General features: G+C 36.1%; 1 protein-coding gene across 1 annotated transcript in view; it reads right to left on the bottom strand.

Annotated features, from left to right (window-relative positions):
• Thsd7b (thrombospondin type 1 domain containing 7B) overlaps positions 1 to 22334 on the bottom strand; it is an 817905-nt gene that overhangs the window by 578885 nt on the left and 216686 nt on the right. Inside the window, exons 3-4 of the mRNA XM_042683500.1 lie at positions 21017 to 21262; positions 6408 to 6577 (exon numbers count right to left, since the gene is read on the bottom strand). Of these exons, the coding sequence (XP_042539434.1) occupies positions 6408 to 6577; positions 21017 to 21262 (416 nt within the window). The remainder of the gene's footprint in view (positions 1 to 6407; positions 6578 to 21016; positions 21263 to 22334) is intronic.

The raw sequence follows: 22334 nt of genomic DNA, 5'->3' as shown, positions 1-22334 counted from the left end.
TGATACTCAGCCCATATCATTTATTTCAGAAGCAACTTCTACTCCATCTAAGGCATTGTGACAAAATATTTATTGTCTTATTTGTCCAGAACAATCTCTCTGGCTCTCATTTATACAATGTAAATTATACCTTGAGCTAAATAAATTAGGATTTTTTAAATGTCATGAAGTGCATAATAATTTAATGAATACTTTAAAGTAGGAACTCTTTAATATCTTTGCTGAACACAACAATTCAATAAACATTTCCATTATCACACTAGGATAAGTTTGTTACACTTGATTAAAAAAATCACTAGATGTAGAAATAAAAGCAATCAAACAGAACGGAAAGAAACCAACCTCAATTTAGACTCCCAGTACCCTATTGCCTTTGAGGATTTAATGTTCCTTTACTCCTTTATAAAACTTCACTCAGCTTTTACATTTTATATTAAAATATTTTAACTATATGTATACATATCAATCTGTGTTTTTATTAATAGGTATAATAATATATAATGCACTAGATCATATGTAATCATCTAAATAATAAAATTATGTACAATGTAAAATATGTATATCTTTAATATATTCATTATACACATAAATTATTACTAAACAATTTTATTCACCTATATCTGCTTCTTTTAGTAAAAATTTTTTAAACGTCTTTCTGCCCCATATAAAGTCTCATTCCTCCACTCAGGTTGCTGCTAAGCAAAGTTCTTAGCATACTACTTTCCTGATATCTTATTCTTACACACAGATGAGCTTATTGACTCTAAAATAAATTTCTGAAGGCAAGCAAACAACATTTCAGTCCCCTTAAATATCATTTCCAATTGACCCTTCACAGATCTGTTCATATGTTCAGCCTGTAGATTACTTTCTTTCACATCTTAACACTTTCCTGTATAATCAGGTATATTTACAAATAGAACCTGACCACTCACGAGAATTTTCTTTGCCGACTGAAGTTTTAATATACTTATATATAGCTAAGTATACGAGATTTCTTCTTAGTCTGCAGTAGGGAAAAAGTCTATAGTAAATGTTCACACTTTCAAAAATCAAGTATGAACTCCAGGATAGCACAAAGGCCTAGTGTTGCAGTGTCTTTGAAATTTTCTTCTTTCCTTCTTCTCAGTCATCTTCACATCAGTTCATAGGCCACCATTAAACACAAACATCTCCATTGCTATATACATATTCTCCCCATCATCACTTAGAATAGTCTTTCCTACTGATTTTCCAAACATCCTACAAGACGTACCTCATCTGTGAAGAAAATACTCATGCATTAATAATTTGTTTTAACAATATGACAATGTGTGAAGATCACAGCACTTAAAACATATACCATAATTTTTTCATTGCTTTTCTGAAAGAAAAGAAATTGTAAGAGAAGTGCTTTTATAACCTAGTACATAATGCAAACCATTACATTTGAAAAAAAATCATTATCACCTACTTAATCTCCCTAAATCCATACAGATTTTAAAATCAACTATTTCATGTTATCATATTTTATCATACAGTTCATATTATCAAAATTCCTGCTGAGTAAGCATTAAAACCCAGAATCCCAAATTTTGTAAGTCTTCAAACACTGTCTAACATTCTACAACATATTCTTTATCTGCTCATGAGTTCTTCTTATATTCTCTCAATTTGGGGCCCAGCCTGATCAAGACAATCTTACTAGTGCAGAAGAGATTTGATAACTCACAGCTAGGTCTCATTCCTAATATAGCTATCTTCATTTAGTATCAAATAATGAATCTCAAATGTACATGCATAACATTAAAAAACATCCAAACAGAATCTGCACAGCTACAACCACTCAACACCACTTTCTGATTTTTAAATATTGTTTGTTTTGCAATTCATCATATGAATGAGCTCTATTTCTAAGACATTTTACTTTTTATTTTTGGGTTTTTTTTTTTTTGGTTTTTTAGGCAAGCACTCTACCACTAAGCCACCTTCCCAGCCCTACTTTATATTTTTGATATACCAGTCTGTAGGTTATATTGTCATAAGTGGAATACATTTGCTCTGATCTTCATTAGATTATGAAGATATAGTATTTTTTTTCATCTTATCTTCTGATAAATTATCCTCAAATACAAGCTGAGTAGCTTTAATTCCATTTAAGAAAATGGCAAGGAAAACGTGGTCTTACCAAATCCAATCTTTGAGATTTTCAGGTAAGCATTACAGATACTTTTGAATTATAAAATAGAAATATCATCATCTCTAAAACACAAACTGGCAAAAGAAGTGCTTAAAAACTCTGTATTTCATTCCTAATTCTACTGTCTTGCCTAATATCACTGGTAATACTTCTGCTTTAGATTGTCAAAACAGTATTAAGGCTGCATGTAAATCACCATCTGAACAGTGAAACAATATCAGTAAATAACCCATTATATTGTTCTGGAAAGTGCCATGAATACCATCAAATAACAATGGGACAACCCCAAAATAAGTCCTCAATGGGCCACATCAATGTCAACAATCACCTTTAGTATTTAGCCAATGCCAACTATTTGGAGGCCTTGGGAAACAATTGGCATTTTTAAAAATAAGGCATTGACTCATTACCTTAGCCATGTAATTGTAACAGCATCTTTACAATAAAATAAAAATTTTTTAAATTACATAAGGGATAGACACATGAAGAAATGCTCAACTTCTCTAGCCATAAAAGAAATGCAAATCAACCCGGGCACCAGTGGCTTAGGCCTGTAATCCTAGCTACTCAAGAGGCTGAGTAATGAGGATCACAGCCCGGGCAGAAAAAAACCTTGAGACTCTAATCTCCAATAAAACACCAGAAAACCGGAAGTGGCGCTGTGGTTCTAGCAATAGAGAGCGTACCTTGAGCTGAAGAGCTGAGGGATAGCGACCAAGCCCAGAGTTCAACTCCCAAGACCAACAAAAAAAAAAAAAGAAAGAAAGAAATGCAAATTCAAACAACATTGAGATCCCACTCTACACCAGTTAGAATGGCTAAAATCAAGAAATCTAGTAACAACAGATGCTGAGGGGATGTGGCTAAAAGGGAACCCTACTGCATTGGTGGTGGGAACGCAAGTTTGTTCAACCACTTTGGAAAGCAGTATGGAGGTTCCTCAAAATACTCCACATAGAGTTCCCCTATTACCCAGCAATCACACTTTTGGGCATTTACCCCAATGATCATAAACAAGAGCATACTAAAGCTACCAGCACAACTATGTTTATTGCAGCATTATTTACCATAGCTAAGATCTGGAACCAGATGCCCTTCAGTAGATGAATGGATCAAGAAAATGTGAGATAGATAGATAGATAGATAGATAGATAGATAGATAGATAGATAGATAGATAGATAGATAGATAGATAGATGAATTCTATGCATCCATCAGAAAGAATGACACTGCCCCATTTGTTCAGAAATGGAAAGACTTAGAAAAAATCATATTAAGGGAAGTTACCCAGGCCCAAAGAATCATAGGTCCCATGGTTTCCCTTATTTGCAATAACTAGTATACATCTAGGCAAGCAGAAAAGGTCAAAAGCTATGTAAATATGACCATATAAGATGATGCTAAGCAAAATGAACACCAAGATAGAGACACAAGTGGTTTTACCTTTCTTGTTTTTGTTTTTAATATATTTATAATGTACCATGCGATTTTTTGTTTCTTTTGTATGCTCTTCCCCCATGGTATAACTACCCTGTTTTCACTGTATTTGATTCCGGCGCCCTGAATCTTGTATATACATTTTTTCTAATTTGAGGAGGGGAAGGGAAATAACAAAATGCTGAAATAAGGATATACGTAGACCCATAGTAACAATGAGATGTACGCGACACTATGTTGAAAACAAACTCTACAACTTCTGGGGCAGGTGGGCAGGGATGAGTTGGGATGTGGGGAGAGGAGGGATGGTAGGGGAAAAACAAAGAAGGAGGAAACAACGCTCCGTAGGATATGTACTCATTACCCTACTATGTAACTGTAACCTCTGTACAGTATTTTTACAATAAAAATATATTAAAAATTCAGCAAGGGGAAAAAAGAAAAATATGGCATCTAGTAACTTTAGAGCTTCATTCTGTACATGATATTTCATGATATATTCATGAAAATGGAACTAAGATGGTAATTTACTCTAAGACTGGGTTCTTGGAATGTACTCACAGTAGATAGTGGGATTTTATGGGAGGGAAAGTCAACTATGGCACTCCAGGGAATGAGAGAAACTAACCTTGTGGTGAGATCATATATAACTTGGAAGAGAGTTCCTAAAATCAATGCAACTAAATGACCTTTTCACAAAAATCTTAAATAGTAATTTTTTAATGATGAAGACAGTTTTTAAAACACTGAAATTTAATAAATACCAATAACTTGGCTTTTTGTAATATTTTAGTTTTGCCTACTTAATTTGGTGAACCATCCCTAGTCACTTATAGTAGGAACTCAATTTTTCTCTTGGGTTTTACTTGGGTCAAAAAGAAAATTTTATATATACTGCCAGGTTGTCCAAGGAATACCTATTTAAAAAAAACTAAGAAAGCAAATATTTCCATAAAAAGAAAGGAGTGGGTGAACAATCCTGCTGGTTCATCTGTACTAAAAAGCAAACAAAACCTTTGATAACAAATACAAAGGTAAATGGTAGCCATACCATGGCTTTAATGTGGATGTGCTATACAACGCAGCAATTTTGCCTGCTGTATTCAACTCTGTCTATGAGCACTCTGTTTATGAGCATATCACTATGTTTACACCTTGGTGCCACATATAGACTTCCCTATCCTCAGAACTAGGAAATAGACTAGGGGCTTTTTAGGTACTTTCTTCTTCCATGTGAACCCAAGGATGAATTGGCCTAAGGTGTTTTCTTTTTTTAGATGCTTGAGGCAGAGAGGCTGCTAAATCTGTCATCAAAACACCTTCTTATTTCCCCTCCCACCATGTAACATCTAATTCTCAATTTTAAAACTCCATATTACGATTTTCTTCTAAATTGCAAACTTCCATTAAGTATGCTGGAAATAGTGAGGTTGAAGAAACTTTGGTACTAGGTGATACATAAGAGATGCTACTTTTACTAAAGAAACTTTAATAAGGTGAAAAAATCCCAAAATGGAAGATACTAGGTTGAAGCTGAAAATAGAAACGTCATAATATAGCAATTCTATAAAATTTTATTTGTATGTTGATCCTTGGAGATCCTAAAACTACAGTCATTAGTAAAAAGTAAGATAAATGGAGTTGGCATAGAAAACTATCGCTAAAGTTTAAGAGAATAACCTGGAGCTTTTCATCTAAACAGAGTGCTCCCAAATTCAGAGGAGTAACTACTCTCCTTTAGTTCCAAAACAGAAAGTATTCATGTTATTTTGTTCCATAAGTGAAATTATGATAGTCCTAGGGTACGGTCATAGTGGAACTGAGAGACCATGTCATAAATAAAGATACCTAGCGTAGGAAGATTTCGTGGACTGAAAGGAAGCATTACCTTAGCAAAAAACTTGCATCTTGCCATCCTACCCAAAGGCCATAGAAGTGTGCACTCATACATGGCAAGCGAAGTTACACCACACATTCAAATGACATTACTTATGTTCTCCAAAATGGGTATAGGCCATGCACACTTCTAGAATACAAGCACTCTTGTATACTTTTAGCTTTACAATCAATTTGCCTACATGCCTCTGTTCCCTAGTCTGTGTGCACTATTTCAAACTTTATACCAAATGGTCTAATAGCTGACATGGTATTCACCTAATAGAATATTACTGCAGAGGGCTACTGCCTTTCCTCTTCCTGCACACTTCCTAAATTTGACAGGGACATATTGGTAAAAATTTACCTTTTCAAAATGCCTTGAGGAGAAAAACGCATACTATAATATTAATTTACTCCAGCATATATACATATATATGTATATATATATAATATAACATACAATGTATATTTTATATATAATACTCTTACTCCAGCATATCTGTACCTTCGTATAGAGCATTCATTCATACCTTAGGTGTATTTCCTCATTAACTTTAATAATGATCCTTAGTGACAACTGTTTCTATTAGTACCACTATTTTTTACTATATCAAATTTCTGCACGTTAGAAAAATAGTATAATATTCAATGAAACAAATGTTAAATATTAAGAATAAATTATTTATTGTATTTATTATCTTATATGTTGTATGTAATATTCAATGAAACAAATGTTAAATATTAAGAATAAATTATTTATTGTATTTATTATCTTATATGTTGTATGTTATTATAATTATTAATAAACAATAAATGTTAGTAGTCTGTCACATTAAAAAATATTAAAAGGCAGTGTTGGAGTTGATTTCTCTTCCAACCACCAGCCCCATCTGTTTCAGAACCAGCTGCATTACCTTCCTTGGTCCTTTGTGTGGTGGTTGTTGGGAGACTCTCTGCACAGTACACTTCCCGGGTTTGGATCCCACCGCCACACACCGGTCCTGTTTCATGCCAATGAGGGTCTTGCTGCTCGAGCAGGAGAGAGACTTGGCATTCTGACCATTCTGATGTTCTCCAGGAATACCTGTGTCATTGAATTTATTTAAAAGAAAAAAATAAGAAAAATATGCAATTATAAAGAAAACATGTGACATAACTATGCATGAAAATCTCCTTCTAGTCCCACATTTTTACCTGTGGATAAAGAAGTCTATGGGCTAGAATTTTTTTTTTTTTGGTCGGTCATGGGGGCTAAGCTCTGGGCATGGGCGCTGTCCCTCAACTCTTCAGCTCAAGGCTAGCACCCTACTACTTGAGCTCACTTCCAGCTTTTTTCTGCTTGTGTTGTGGTGAGGAATTGAACCCAGGGCCCCAAGCATGCAAGACATGCATTCTGCCACTGAGCCGACTTCCCAGCCCCTGGGATAGAATTTTGAAATCCCTTTTACTTTCTAGATAAAATCAAAGCAGTCTATTATGGCATCAGATAGCACAGACTGGCCAAACAGAGAAGGTAACAAGGATATGTGCAAATATGTTCCAACTGTGAAGCTGGAAAAGAATGAAGAAAGAGCTGGAAATCCAATGAATGAAAGTTGTGGCAGCTGGAATTGCCATTGGATTTCACTTTATGGACTGTACAAGGCTGTGCCCTTCTTTTGTAACTAATAGGACGATGTATGGATGTGTGGAGTTGCAAATATTATATAAAATAGCACAGATAATCTCCAACATCTCAATCTGCTTAGTGTAGGGACTTTTTTCTCACCATCTAACCTCTTATTATGAGTACAAATGTTACACATTAAAAATTAGTAAGCACTGTTATATGCTACTATATTTAATTGATGCATATGTTTTATAGCCATATGCAGCCATTGGTGTTTATAAACTGACTTAGGAATGGATCTGTCAAGTTTATTAGAAATGCTCTAATATACACACATACACACACACAAACAAAACAAGATGGAAATGCTCTAATATACACACATGAACAAAACAAGATGGAATTTGTACATAACTTACAGGAAATGAAAGGACTATCACAACACTTCATACCTGAAGAACTGTCGCACATAATTTCTCTTAGTTGGAATTATTACAGAATTTTTAAGCCCACAGCATTCCTATAACCCTATAACATTCATATAAACACCAACAGACTCATTAACTTCTGCAAGAATAAAGAAAATTCAAGAAAATTCTCACATATGCCTTCATACTTCAGATCTGAAGAAAAAAATCCTCCATGTTGTAATTGCTAAAAATAAGAACCTAAAACCAATAAAAGATAACATATGTCACAAGGACCTTGGCCTTATGGAAACTAGAGTGAAATTGAAATTAAGCAACAGATGCCAAAATAAGGAAGCAGATGTCTAGAAAAAATTAATAGTGACCAAACAGATATTATTATTCTAAAAGTCTTGAAAACTGAGAATAATTAGCCTCACATAACAACAAATTAGGCATTCTTTGAGGCTGATTGTGACATAGATTTTTCTCTCATTCTCACTACTGCCTTCCCACATGGTTATCCAGACATAAAATTTTGTCAGTAGGCAAAAGTTTGGAGTGAAGAGTTCAGATCCTTCTCATGCCAAATGAACATACAAACCATGCATCTAATTCCTCACTATGGAAACCAACTGAGAGAGCTTCTCTCATGTCCCAAACTCAATACCACACTGTATTCTAGGATAACATACAATTTAAAAAATGGGGGATGAACGATTAACAAGCTCTCATTTCAAATCCTCTTTTACTAAGAATTCCCTATCAGCTTCCTGGCAAGTAAGGAGCCAGATGCAACAGCTAACTCCAACTTTCCTAAAATAGGCAAAAGTAAATAGGGTGGCTTAGATGACGAACATGTTGTAGTACCAAAACAACTGACTTGAATATGATGAGACTTGACACTCATTAGTCATTTGACCTCATTGTAAGTTTTATTTTCCCATTTTTAATGATGGGGATAAAAACACCAAGCTTAACTCTGGTATATGATACGTGTTTGCTAAATGTTCCCTTTCTTCTTATGTCAATCTATATGTTGTATTTGACTCTTGTAGAGTCAGAAAACATGCACACACACACACACACACACACACACACACACACACACACACACACACACACAAGTATACACACATACAAGCATATATAAAAACACACACACATGCAATTCACATTTTATTTATGGTAAGTCTACTTGTTTCATCAAAATTCCTAATATTAGAGAGTTAGTATTTCCACAGTCTAATTTCCAACAACCAAAGTTCAAAAAATAACATTTTAAAGCCAACTTTAAAATTTGGGCAAATCACAGTAATTTATTTGCTTGTTTGAAAGGAATAGGCCACACTGTATGAAATGCTTTTCCAATTAATTTATCATGACCCTATAAAAACCAGCAATGGAGGAATCTTGGAAGTCATTACGAAGAAATATGAGAAAGAAAGTTTAATTACTATGGTTTAATATAAAGTAACAAAAAACACTGTTGGAAGCTCATTAACCAAAAACTTCCACCTTCCATTTTCTGGCAATCGACAAAAATCTCTAAAGAAATGTAAGACATTTATCATTATTACTATTGTTTACCACTTCAGAGAAAATACCAACCCAGCAAGAGGCAGAGAATACAAAAGCACTCCAGCAAAGGCCTCAATGCTCCTTTTTTAAAATGTGGGTCTTTTCATAGTCTTTGCTCATCCTTTTTGATTTTATGTTTTTTTCAAAAGCTCCATTTATGTTTAGTCACAAATCATCCGGAGGCCATGAAAACTGAATGTCCTGAACTCCACCAACTCGAGACACTGTCCCCAGGATCTGACAGAATAAGAAATCAAAGGAGTACATTCAGTTAAGACTTACTCCTTGCTCTTTTAGAAGTAGTTACAGAGATTGTCGCCCCCGCCCCTCACCCCCAGCCTCAGGGAAACCTGGCTTCCTAGTGTCTGGGATCCTTTTAGTGGTAAAGTCTGTGTTAAAGACCAGGTGCATCCATGCCTCTTTCTCCCAATTCTGATGTCTTTCAATATATTTTCATTTCGCCCTTTTGCTTAGGATGAAACATGCAGAGTAACATAGTCCATAGTCCTACACCCGTCTGTGAGCAGCACTTTGAAATCAACTGTGGAAATACCTCAAGTAGAAGAGATGAACATGAAATAAAGGAAATGAATCAATGCCCATGGCCTCCTACCCTTGAAAAAGTGTAGGATCAATTGGCTTCTTTCCAAAGGTCTGGCTGCGTAGCACAAACATGGCACTAATTTACATGAGTTACAACAAAGGCATCATGACAGATTCCTCAAATAATAAAAATAGCAGCCAACATTTTCTGCCTGTTTATTCTGTGCCAAGCACTTTATTAATGAATTTAGGTATAGTACTTCATTATATTCTCCCAAAAACTCCATAATTTATTTTTTTTTAATTTAATTTTATTTTATTTGAGAACATACTGTACAGAGGGGTTACAATTACATGGGCAGGATTATGCATACATTTCTTACCAAGCATTGCAGCCTCCTCCTTTGTTTACCCTTCACCTCCCTTCCCAGCCTCCCCCCTCCCCCCCACCCAATCATTCCCCCCCTCCCCCTCCACACCGACATTGTAAAGCTCGTTTTTGACATGACATTTTGTACTTCTCATTGTTGCAACAGGTCCACCTGAATCCTTAAACGACTTGTTTGTTCCCATCTCCTCCACAAGTTATACTGACATCAAATATAGTGAAAGCGGGGGTTACACTGTGGGGGAGGGACATACAAAGCAACAAAGAAATAATCTTATAAATGTGTTAGAAACACATGCATGAAAGAAAAAAAAATTAAAATACATATTTAAGGGTTCGTTTTCCTAACATCACATTATCTGACCTTTTCCGCTTGACTCATACATATACTAGATATTGCAAATAAGGGAAACCATGGGACCTGTGTTTCTTTGGGCCTGGCTTACTTCACTTAATATAATTTTTTCCAAACCTTTCCATTTCCTAACAAATGGGGAAATGTCATTCTTTCTGATGGAGGCACAGAATTCCATTGTGTATATATACCACATTTTCTTGATCCATTCATCTACTGAGGGGCATCTGGGTTGGTTCCATATCTTAGCTATGGTAAATAATGCTGCAATAAACATAGTTGTGCTGGTAGCTTTAGTGTGGTCTTGTTTGTAAACATTTGGGTAAATGCCCAAAAGTGGGATTGCTGGGTCATAGGGGAGTTCTATGTGAAGTCTTTTGAGGAACCTCCATACTGCTTTCCAAAATGGTTGAACAAGTTTACATTCCCACCAACAATGAAGTAAGGTTCCTTTCTGTCCACATCCCCTCCAGCATGTGTTGTTGTTAGAGTTCTTGATTTTTGCCATTCTAACTGGAGTGAGGTGATATCTCAATGTTGTTTTGATTTGCATTTCTATTATGGCTAGGGATGTTGAACATTTCTTCATGTGTCTATTGGCCATCCTTCTTTCTTCTTCAGAGAAGCTTCTCTTTAAGTCTTTCGCCCACTTATTTATTGGGCAGTTGTTTCTTTGAGGATTTGTTGTTGGGGGGTTTAATTTTTTGAGTTCCAAGTATATTTTAGATATGAGACCCTTGTCCGTTGTATGGCTAGTAAAGACCTTCTCCCAATCCGTGGGCTTTCTATTGATCTTGCTAGATATGTCATTTGCCCTGCAGAAGCTCTGCAACCTTATGCAATCCCATTTGTCCAACCTTTCTTTGATTTGAACAACTCCATAATTTAAAAAATTAATTTCCCCTTACCCCAGTTAGAATGACTAAAATCAAGAAATCTAGTAACAACAGATGTTGGAGGGGATGCGGCTAAAAGGAAACCCTACTGCATTGGTGGTGCAAGTGTAAACTTGTTCAACCACTTTGAAAAGTATTATGGAGGCTCCTCAAAAGACTCCACATAGAGCTCCCCTATGACCCAGCAATCCCACTTTTGGGCATTTACCCAAATGATCACAAACAAGACCACACTAAAGCTACCAGCACAACTATGTTTATTGCAGCATTATTCACCATAGCTAACCCAGATGCCCCTCAGTAGATGAATGGATCAAGAAAATGTGATATAGATAGATAGATAGATAAATAGATAGATAGATAGAGATATATCTATATATATAATGGAATTCTATGTCTTGATCAGAAAAAAATGACAGTGCCCAATTTGTTAGGAAATGGAAAGACTTGGAAAAAATCATATTAAGTGAAGTAAGCCAGACCAAAAGAAACATAGGTCCCATTGTTTCCCTTATTTGCAATAACAAGTATACATGTAGGCAAGCAGAAAAGGTCAAAAGCTATGTACATATAACCATATAAGATGAAATGAACCCCAAGATATGGACACAAGAGGTTTTATCTTTCTTGCCTTTGTTTTTAATGTACCTATAATGTAATGTGTGAATTTTTTGGTTTCTTTTATATGTTCTTCCTCCATGGTACAACCCCTGTTTTCACTATATTTGATTCTGGTATGCTGCATCTTGTTTACACATTTTTCTAATTTGAGGAAGGGAAGGAAAGCAAGAAAATGCTGAAACAAAGATACAGGTTGACCCATTTTAACAATGAGATGTACAAGACACTATGTTGAAAATGAACTTTACAACTTGGGAGAGAGGGATAAGTTGTGGGGGTGGAGAGGGAGGGATGTTAGGGAAAACAAATGAGAGGGTAACAATGCTCAATAGGAAAGTTACTCATTACCTTACTCATGTAACTATAACCCCTCTGTACAGTATCTTTACAATAAAAATATATATTAAAATATTTTCCCCATTTGATGAGAGGGATTGGTGTAGAGAGTGAGTAACTCTTCCAGGGTCATGTTAAGTAAGCAGAAGATAAGGAGTTAAATTTAAATCAGGGCTATCTAACTCTAAATAAAACTGTGAGTAGAAAATTCATGAAGTTCAATCAGGTGAAATTGAATACAAATTCAGTAAAAACAGGTACCTGTTTCATTATTACAGGGACAAACCAATGTTGGATTGGTTGAAAGAAGTTATGTTCTAGACACACACACACACACACACACACACACACACACACACACACACACACACACACACACATACACACACACACCCATACACACACATATATACTCACACACACCTACTTCTTTGGTCACAATGATATTGTTAGTGACAAATGATACATGGACAACATAATGGTTCTTCTAATTTCACATGGAAATAGTCTGAGAATATCTTATCTCCAATAATGTTATAATTACAGCACAGTGAGTCAAACTTTAGCATTTTTAAAGAGATAATAGCAGTGTTGAAAGATAATGAAATACAAGCAAAAAAAAAAGGAATCTCTGTTAGTAGAATTCCCACTAGTGGGTACAATTCTTTTAAATAAATACCTGAAAACAAATACCCCACATTGCTTCCTGGTTACTCTGAACATTAGATAATCTTGTAGCACACTCACATGAGAAAATCTATGTCCCTGCTTTTATAAATGAGCATACTGTAAGCCCTTTTGAAGCTCCAAGCCTTGAAGAATGAGAAAACTAATAACTCAAATACAGAATCTTTGTCAAAGACAAGGTTTGCAAGGACATTTCAGTTAAGATAAAGTTATGTATGAGAAACTGAAATCAGAAAGAGGAAACAAGTGTTTTCTACTAGAAAGAGAAATAAGAACACATTCACTAATTCACTTATTTATTCATTCACCCTTCCCTGTACCAAGTAAACAATAGAGCAGCACTACACTGAAGATGTCAAAGAGCATGACCCTGAGAAAATTACCTTCCAGTGGGATGGACAGACAGACCTGCATCAATACCCAGCATGGTACCAGAAAACACATAGAAGAGAGACATTGGGAAAGAGATATTTCAGCACCGCACCAAGGAAAGTCCTCAGAGTCCTAAATAACATGAGGCACTAAGCACAAGACTGATGGACTGGAAGCACTCTAGGTAGAATAGAACTTGTTCAAAAGCCAAGGTGGAAGAGTTTTTGGCCTTCTCTAGGAACAGAACAGATACCAGTATGGTGAAGTAGGTTACGGAGTAGAATGGCAGAGGGAGGAAATGAGGGGTACTATTGTAGGCTAGAGTAAGAACTATATTATTTCAAACATGATAGAAGGTCATGGAATCTTTTTGGAATAGTGGCAACATAGTGATATGATTTAAGTAGCTTGTAAGTAGGGACTGGGAAAGGTGATATGGTAGGTGTGAGACACGTTTGGAGGCTTTTGCTAGGCTGAGAGAGCTGATGGTGGCTTCAACTGCAGAAGCCATTTTGAATCTAGTGAGAAGTGATTGTATCCTGGATATAGTTTGAAGGTGGAGATGACCTTCTAATCTACTAAACATGAGATGGGGAGAAAAAAGAGTGCTGAATGGTTCCATGTTTTTCCTTTGCCCCACCTTTCAATAGTACAATTTCAGTAAAAATAATTCAGTATTTCTGAAAATTTAGCTAATAAAAATTCCAAAACACTGAGACTTCTCAATCATGTATTGAGCTATGTGATTTAGTGTTTCCCCCATCTACCTTCTTGAATTTATCTTTGAGTTTTTATCCCTATTCTTGAAGTTTATTGCTCAATTTCTTAATAACCTCTCTATGATTTAAGTCTACTCAGAAGTGCCCAACAAATGTTGGTGAAATGATGTAGAAAAGAGATAGGGCTGAATATGCTACAGTTCTGTTTTTCTATGAATGAGGTAGAAAAGATCTAAGACTTAATATGCTACAGTTCTCATGAGATATATGCAGCAGAGTTCAGGAGGAAGATGGTTTGAGATCAACCAGGCAAAATATTTATTGAGACTCAATCTCTAAACTGGTGGGGTGGTGCATGCCCATCATTCCACTGTGGACTAAGGCTAGCCCCACGTTGAAATATGAAACCCTGTGAAGCCATACACTATGCAAAAACTAAACCTGAAATATAAAATCTTAGGAACATGCTTCAAGTGGCAAAGCACCTACCTTGAATGCTCAAGACCTTGAGTTCAAAACCATCTATTGTGAAATAAGAAGTGCAAGGAAACCAATGTAAATTCAAAGAAAAGAATTTTTGCACTAAGGATATACATGCTGTCTTCTAAAAGAAAACTGGAAAGCTGGCTGTGGGACACACACCTGTAATGCAAGCACATGCAGGGCTGAAGCAGAAGGGTTAACAGTTTAAAAGCCAGCATTGCCTACAAAGAGAAATTCATGGTCACCCTGAGCAACAGAGCCAGTCTGGGGAGGGAAGGGAAGGAAGTTAAGGTGAAGCTTTGGAATTAAATAGCTCATCCAGTTTAGCTTCTGAGGGATACTCTAATCAAGAGACATTTCTTACACTGAGATAGGGGGCATCATTAGAAAGGAAGTCTATTAAGCAATGAGTACATCCATCCTCAGTTGGCAAAGCCTAGAGAAGTAGGAACAAATAGTGATGACATATTGTCACCTACGGTAACATAAAGTGATTACAACCACAGTAAGATCCTAGGACCATGACAGTTTTACAGCATGTGAGCTTTGTCACCCTCAGAAAGCTTAGAATTGCTTACAAAGAATGGGTTTCCTTCCTTGTTCTTCTGAAGGTTTAGATTTAAAGCATAGCAACATAGAATAGAATCTGAAGTGATTTAATGAGGATAGATTGAAAGAATAATTATATTAGTTAATTGTCATGTTTTGACTGAGCACATATAGATTTTACAAATGCTCCTGGAGCTGAAACTCTACTGCAAGGTATTCAAATGAATTGTGTGCGTATATTAAAAATCAGTGTAGTGCAGCACGGCTAATTTATGATAATGTCTGTTGTCCTTTTAAAGTTGTAAATGCATTTAGAAAAGAATTAACTTGTCATTTTTTTTGCTGAACAGACGACCAACATAAAGGGAACTGATCAAGCTTTATACATTTTACGGTCTAGTAATTTTTTATTGGATAGAGTGGGGTTATTGATTATGGAAAGCTACTCTGAAGTGCAAAGCTCTTTGCTCTTTGGCAGATGGTTGGGTAGCAAACTCCACACATGTATTATTAATAGACTTCTATCACTCTGCACTGCACTTAACAGTACGTTAACTTTCTTAGACAAACTGGGGAACAAATTTTCCATACAGGAGGGTTTTAAGTGGCACAATGGGGACTCATGAAAAAAACATACACTAGTAATAGATAGATCCAATAAAAAGGTGTCTGTCACCTATTGAAATAATTTCCACTCCTTAAAATGTTGTTTCTTTTTGAAAATGAATTCTACTGGAGGTTTTAGGTTATGACTTCTCCATTGCTGCAGAAACACTGCTTAAACAATAACAAATGTTTCTTTTAAGAACCCATTAATTTATTCTATACCTCTTTATTGAGCTCCTATTGCATAGATGGTGTTAGGTGCACTGATAGAAATCAGTGGGAAGCTGGGTACCTGTGCTTGTACTATACTCCTGGCTACTCAAGGCATCTGCTCTCAGAAAATTGAAGTTCAGAGCCAGCCTGGGTAGACAAATCTGAGAGACTTTATCTTCAATTAACCAGTAAAATGACAAAAGTGGAGGTGTGGCTCAAGTGTTGAAGCATCAGCTTTGAGCAAAGAAGTTAAAGGAGAACACAAGGCCCTGAGTTCAGGCTCTACTATTGGCTTAAAACAGGTGAGAGAGGGAGAGGAGAGAGAGAAAGAAGAACACAGAAGGGGAAAAGGAGAGGAAGGAAAAGGGAAAGAAAGAGGGAGGAGGAATAAGAGAGGGAAAAGTAGAGTGGGAGAGAGATCAATGGGAGTATAAAGAAGGTATAAATACTTTGCATAATATTGCTTTGGAACTGGCCTAACCTGAGCATTCTCTCATTCATTCCTTCATTTCCCCAGTGTTACTATGAGTGTACTATGAATCAGAAGCTTTGTTAGTTGTTGTTCACTTCAGGGTATGGAAAGAAAGAAGTAAAACAGATATTCATATTAAGATGTGTGAGGTGATGGGTAGAAATATTGCCATCTATTAAAAACTTTTTCAAATGTTGGAGATCACACTACACAGAATTCTTATGATGAATAAATCAAGTGAATATTAAGTGAAAGCTTTCTGTTTTCTGACTTAACCAGTGATTAACTCAAGGCTAAGGTAAAGCAGGTGTCAAAAAATAATTCCCTGAAAAGCATGCAACTATGTTTCAATGGATAAAAGAAACAAGCAACTAGGTTAAATTGTTACTCCATCTTTTACCTTCCACTCTCCTTGGTTTAATAGTCTCCTAAAAACGTCCACCAGTGAATCATCAGACTTTTCTCAAAAAAAAAAAAAGAATTCTATCAAGAAAGTCTAAAATTGAGTTCAGTGCCTCACAAAGATGTTGTAGACAACCAGGCTTTTCTCCGGGAGTTGTTTAATAAGCAAATCAAAGTGGGATGCAGGGGTCTCAGATACAGCTCTCAGCATGGGTTCCACAGATACACATTTTTTGTATAGGTTTTCTAGGCTAGCTATCATAAGGATAAATTCACACACACACACACACACACACACAGAAACAAGAAAGTCTATCTATTCAGTGACAGGCCAAGGCATTGGAAGGATATTTAACAAATTAGCTTTCCTATTTAGTAATGTCACATAGTCTCATACCATCATCTGTGAAGCTTCTTCCTGAAGCTTTTTAAAGAGACTTAATCTGCACTGGTACTCATCACCATTTAACAGTGCTGTCTGCTATTCAACTTCAAACTTTAACTCTTTAAGAGGGAAACAGCTATTTTCAAATAAAAACTGTTGTTACCCATGGGGTGGCAGAAATTGCTGGCTGGTCATCTGAGGTGTCACTTATTAAATAGATGCTCACAGTTGATCTATTTTTCAATTCGTGTTTATGTTAGTTGCAGGGACTTAAACCAGAGTGAGGTTAGTCTTGATTCATATCTATACCAGAACCAAGGTGTGTCTTAGTCCCTGGACATTCACCATTTAAGGTATTACTGCCCCTCATCCTTTTGCTTTATTCCATCCAAATGAAAGAAAGCCACTTAGGAGCATTGGAATGCATTTCACTTTCCCTTTGGTTGAGATGTAACATCTAACACCTCAGACTATAATCAGAACACAGGATAGAACCATGCCAAGGTAGCTTATACAATAACAACAGATAACCACACAGAGTGAAGGTGGCAAGAGACATGAGCATTTCTCCTTCTTCTCCAACATGAACTCCCCTATGATGCAATGTGGATACACTGCAAGTAAGGGGAGCATGAAATGACAAGTAGATTATAAATCTGAAGAATAAGGTTTCTTGGGGTTCATGGAGTCTGGTCCAAAACTACATCTCTACTGAGCACCAGTGGCCCTTCTTATAATCTTAGCTACCAGGAAGCTGAAACCTTAAGATCATGGTCAACCAAGAGTCCATTTTTGTGTATGAGATGTACATGTAAGAGGGAATGTGATTGCTACAATAGTTGGCAATGTGAGGAGTTGTTAACTCACACATGATGGCTCTGAGAATAAACTTGATGGAAAAGCTAAGGGAAAAAAAAGATCATGGTTGGAGCCAGCCTGATCCACAAATCTGTGAGGCTCTTATCACCATTTAACCATTTTCAAAGAGGCAGAAATGAAGACAAGATTCAAGTGGTAGAGCAGTAGCCCTTAGCAAAGAAAAGCCAAGTGAGAGCATGAGGCTTAATAATAATAGAAACACAAACAAATGCATACACAACTTTGTTCCTCTGAAACAAATTCAAGGCTACCCAGTGCTAATTCTCTGTATTTCTACATTTCCAAATCAGCACAATACTCTGTCTTTTTTTACATTAAGTTATTTGCTCCAAGGCAACTTCCAAAGAATTTCTTTGCTATATCCCTTCCTTGGAATATTTTCCTCTAATTACATGAGTGGCTATTCAGTCTTTCGATAATAACCCTATGTTCAAATAAGGCCTCTTTAGCAAGCCTATTCAATTCTGTAACTAATGCTGAGCCTTATCACACCATTCCAGAAATTTCTGCCTATACCTCGCTCTTGTATTTTATTTTTTCTGTAACTCAAGTATATAGTTCCTTTATTATTATTTTTTTGATTTGATCATCTACATTGAAGTTCAAGGCCCAATGAAGGAGGGACACGTGCGTATAATGTCTCTTCTGCCTCTCAAGTACACACTTGACACTGTGCTTGGCACAAAGTGAGAGCTCAGTGTGTATTTATGAAATGAGTAGACACATCTCCAATAGCAATGAGATAGAGTAATAGCAAATATGTTGTAAGATAGTTTAATAAAAGTGTTATGAAAAAATCACAGGAACTTACATTTTCCTGCTGGGGAGAAACAGGGTGAATAAAATTGGTCAATATATATGAATTACACATTAATTCTAGGAAAGGAGATATAGGCATTTTGTTACATAATAGATTTACTTCCATTTCCTTTGTTCAGGATGAATTTTAATCACCACTGTCAAAGTAGAAACAAACAACCGTTATGCTAAATAGTCCGTCTTTCTTATGGTAGAGGCCACAGCCCAGATTTCAGACAAATAAGAATGTTAATTTTGTTGCTTTTATTTATTCATTCTTCTTCCCACAACCATGTGGAATCATTAGTTAGTGCATCATTTTTCCTAGTATCTCAGAAACCCAGTATCTCAGAAAATTCTTCAAAACTTGTATTTTCTGACAGATTTATCATTTACAAGCATTTTTATTTCCTCGTTTGATTTAAATAAATGCCAAACTCAGTGGCACATTTTAATAGAATAGAATGTCAATTTAGACCCTTTCCACTCTCAAAACTGTTCCACTTGGATGACAAACTATATTATAAGTAGGGTTTATATTTAATTTATAACTATGAAAATTGTTGGCACACTATAACTTATAATTATAAACTCAGATTTTCTATTCCTGCCTTCCTACTACCATTGAGAAAATTCTGAATTATACTTCTATAGGGGGGAAAATTCTAAATTACCCAGAATAAACAAAATTCTACCTTGTGAAATTACTATGGTTTGTGTTTCAAGAAAAGGAAGGGTTTTCTTTACAGAGGAAGCAAGTACACCTGTCAATAGCAGCAATGATCACTTTTGTAGCACTTCATTATGCTAAGCACAGGATGTGGCATCCTCCATGCCTTGTCTTGAGCTATTCAAGCATCTGAATTATTATTGTCACAAAACAAAATTATCTATCTTCTAAAAAGAAAAAATGTCATAGGAAACTTGTGTATCTTGTTCAAGGTCACACAGCTGTTAAATGGTGGAGACAGAATTTTAATCCAGGTATATGAATCTTCAAAGACACAGAGATGACAAAGTTATGTCATCTCCAAGCCCCTGTTTTGATTCAAACTCAATGCTTTGAAAACATATAGTGGACACATTAGAAAGAATCAGTGGGAGTGTGTGTTTCTCTGATTGTGAAGTAAAGAATGATAAGAATCTAGGTGGTCATACTGATCAAAAGAAATAAACCATCAGTGTATATAGTATGTGTTCAATCAGCACTGCTTCCAGTTGGGAGGTAAGGGATGGAGAACTAACAATCTCATCACAAAAACTGGTTTTTTAACTTACGCATCAAAAGGTCTATTATTTCCAGGTTAAGGAATGGCCAGGTTCCACTCATCTAAAACACCTGTTGAGTGTTAAGGCAGCTGACCTTCACTCATCACTAAATGGGGAACTCATACAAGAAACAATTTTGTCTTGTTATTTTTCTCAAATGTTAAAGGCCACAAAGAACTCTATAGAAAAAAATCTATCATAAATAGACACAGTCTCAACAGATATAGCAAAGGGCAGCTGTCCAGCAGGAATTACCATAAACCCATACTTAAGAAGCCTCTGAGTAACATAGGCTCAACATGAGCCAAGGACCTGAAGAAAATATGCTAGAGGCCTTTACCAGGTGAAACACAGCCAGGCAAAATAGAACTGTATCACAATGCTAAATATAGCTATTAATAGATGGTAACCCATTTTCAAATATTCTCTGGTCCCCTAGGGACTCTGGAATAGAAACAGTGCCCACAGAATAACAGTGTGATTTGAAGACATAAGTGTGCTGCTCCTGTTAACTCTGCAACCTCAGGAATTATTTCATCTCACTGACCCTTAATGGCCTCATTTGCAAAATAAGGGCATTCTGCATGGCTCTGGGAGTTGTTATAAGAATTAATTTTGCTATCAGGTAATGATAACCAATAATTACTGAGCATTTACCACATGCCAAGAACTAACTAGATGCAGTAAGTGCTGCGGGTAGATGAGTAAACAAACTATGCCACTAGAAGTAAATAACATGAGGAAAGACACAGCATTAGAAAGCCACAGAAACAGAAATCAGCCTCAATGCCCATGCCATCAACCTACCATCCTATACTGCTACAAATGGACCTCTTGTACTCATCAAGATTCAACAAACATGAGTCATGATTACTTTTTTATTGTTGACATTTCAATCACCACTTCACATGAAGTTATAGATGAAAATGTTCATATCAAAGAATGCACAATACCTGGGACATGGCTGCAGAAGTTCTTCAACAATGCAAGCCTCTTTCTCAAGAAGTTCTGGGCACTCTTGTCCACCCCCAATAGCAATGCGCTTTATATTCCGGCTTCTGCTCCTAACTCCAGGTGAGAGAGTCCCTGATCGACATGTCTTAGAGCAGGGACTCCAGGAGGACCAGTCAGAGGTTTCACAGTCCTTAGGCATGATGCAGGGCTGGACAGTCAGTGGGAAGGAGTCTTGCATACAAAGGCTGTAGGGAAAATAGCAGAGACCCAGGAACCATGATTAAATAGATGCAACAAACATGAAGTTCCTATTATGAAAGGAAAATATTTTAGTTCACATTTAAGTTTTAAAGTGAAGTATATATCAAAATTAAACTGTTTTGTTTAATGACAACTACATGAAGATAACAAAAATATAAAAAGAAAGCAGATAAAATCAATGCCCAAGTTTTTGTTTTTGAAAAAAGAATATTTGTAAATGTAATATCTTAACAATGTGCACTCAATGGGTGCTGAAAAGTCCACATCTATAAAACCAACTGCTTCAGAGACTGAGGCCAAAAGATCACTGGAGATCAGGAAATGAAAGCAACTTGGGCAACCTAACAAGACCCTATTACAACAAAAAAATAAAATAATATGCACTCAAAACAATGATTAACCATCATGCCCCTGTCCAAAGCATTATCAGAGATAAGAGCTATCATTCTAGGCTGATTCACTTACACTGCAGCCTGCTTATACCATTTATTGACTAGCTTCCCACTGTACTGCACTCCACAGAGCCTTTCTCTCAATGATCTTGTAACTTTGTATTTTATTATCTCCACTTCTCAGATAAGAAAACTTAGACTTCTGGGGGCTATGTAATTTATCTAGCATCAAACAAACCTAAATGAAAGCATTCAAGTAATCCATCCAGTCTTACAAATGCTGAGCTATTCTAAAAATTTCATATTGATAATGTTTCCGCACAATGAATCTGCCTACCAATTTTTTTAGTCTGTAAATTTTGAGAAAAGTCAAGTAAAGTAAGGGTCTAATTTGGAAAGCAGATAAATAAAAGGATGAGCTAATCATGATGTCACCATAACAGCATTTATAAAGAGGGCAAGGAATCCTAGGGAGACAGAAAGAAACCACCTGGGAGGGCTGGCACTGCTGAGAAAGGACTGGCACAGCTGTAATTTTAAATACCAATAGAAGATTCTCTCTTGGGAGACAGATTAGCAGGATCCAAGTTTCCCTGGGGCCTGAGTTAAGCATTGTTAGGGCACTGTTAAACACTGTTAAACACTGCTAAAGCATCTTCATGTT

Source organism: Dipodomys spectabilis, unplaced genomic scaffold (genome assembly GCF_019054845.1).
Source record: "Dipodomys spectabilis isolate Male_0828 unplaced genomic scaffold, ASM1905484v1 ptg000081l, whole genome shotgun sequence".
Taxonomy (NCBI): domain Eukaryota; kingdom Metazoa; phylum Chordata; class Mammalia; order Rodentia; family Heteromyidae; genus Dipodomys; species Dipodomys spectabilis.
The sequence above is the reverse complement of the archived record's forward strand: the minus strand, read 5'-3'. Positions and strand labels throughout refer to the sequence as shown.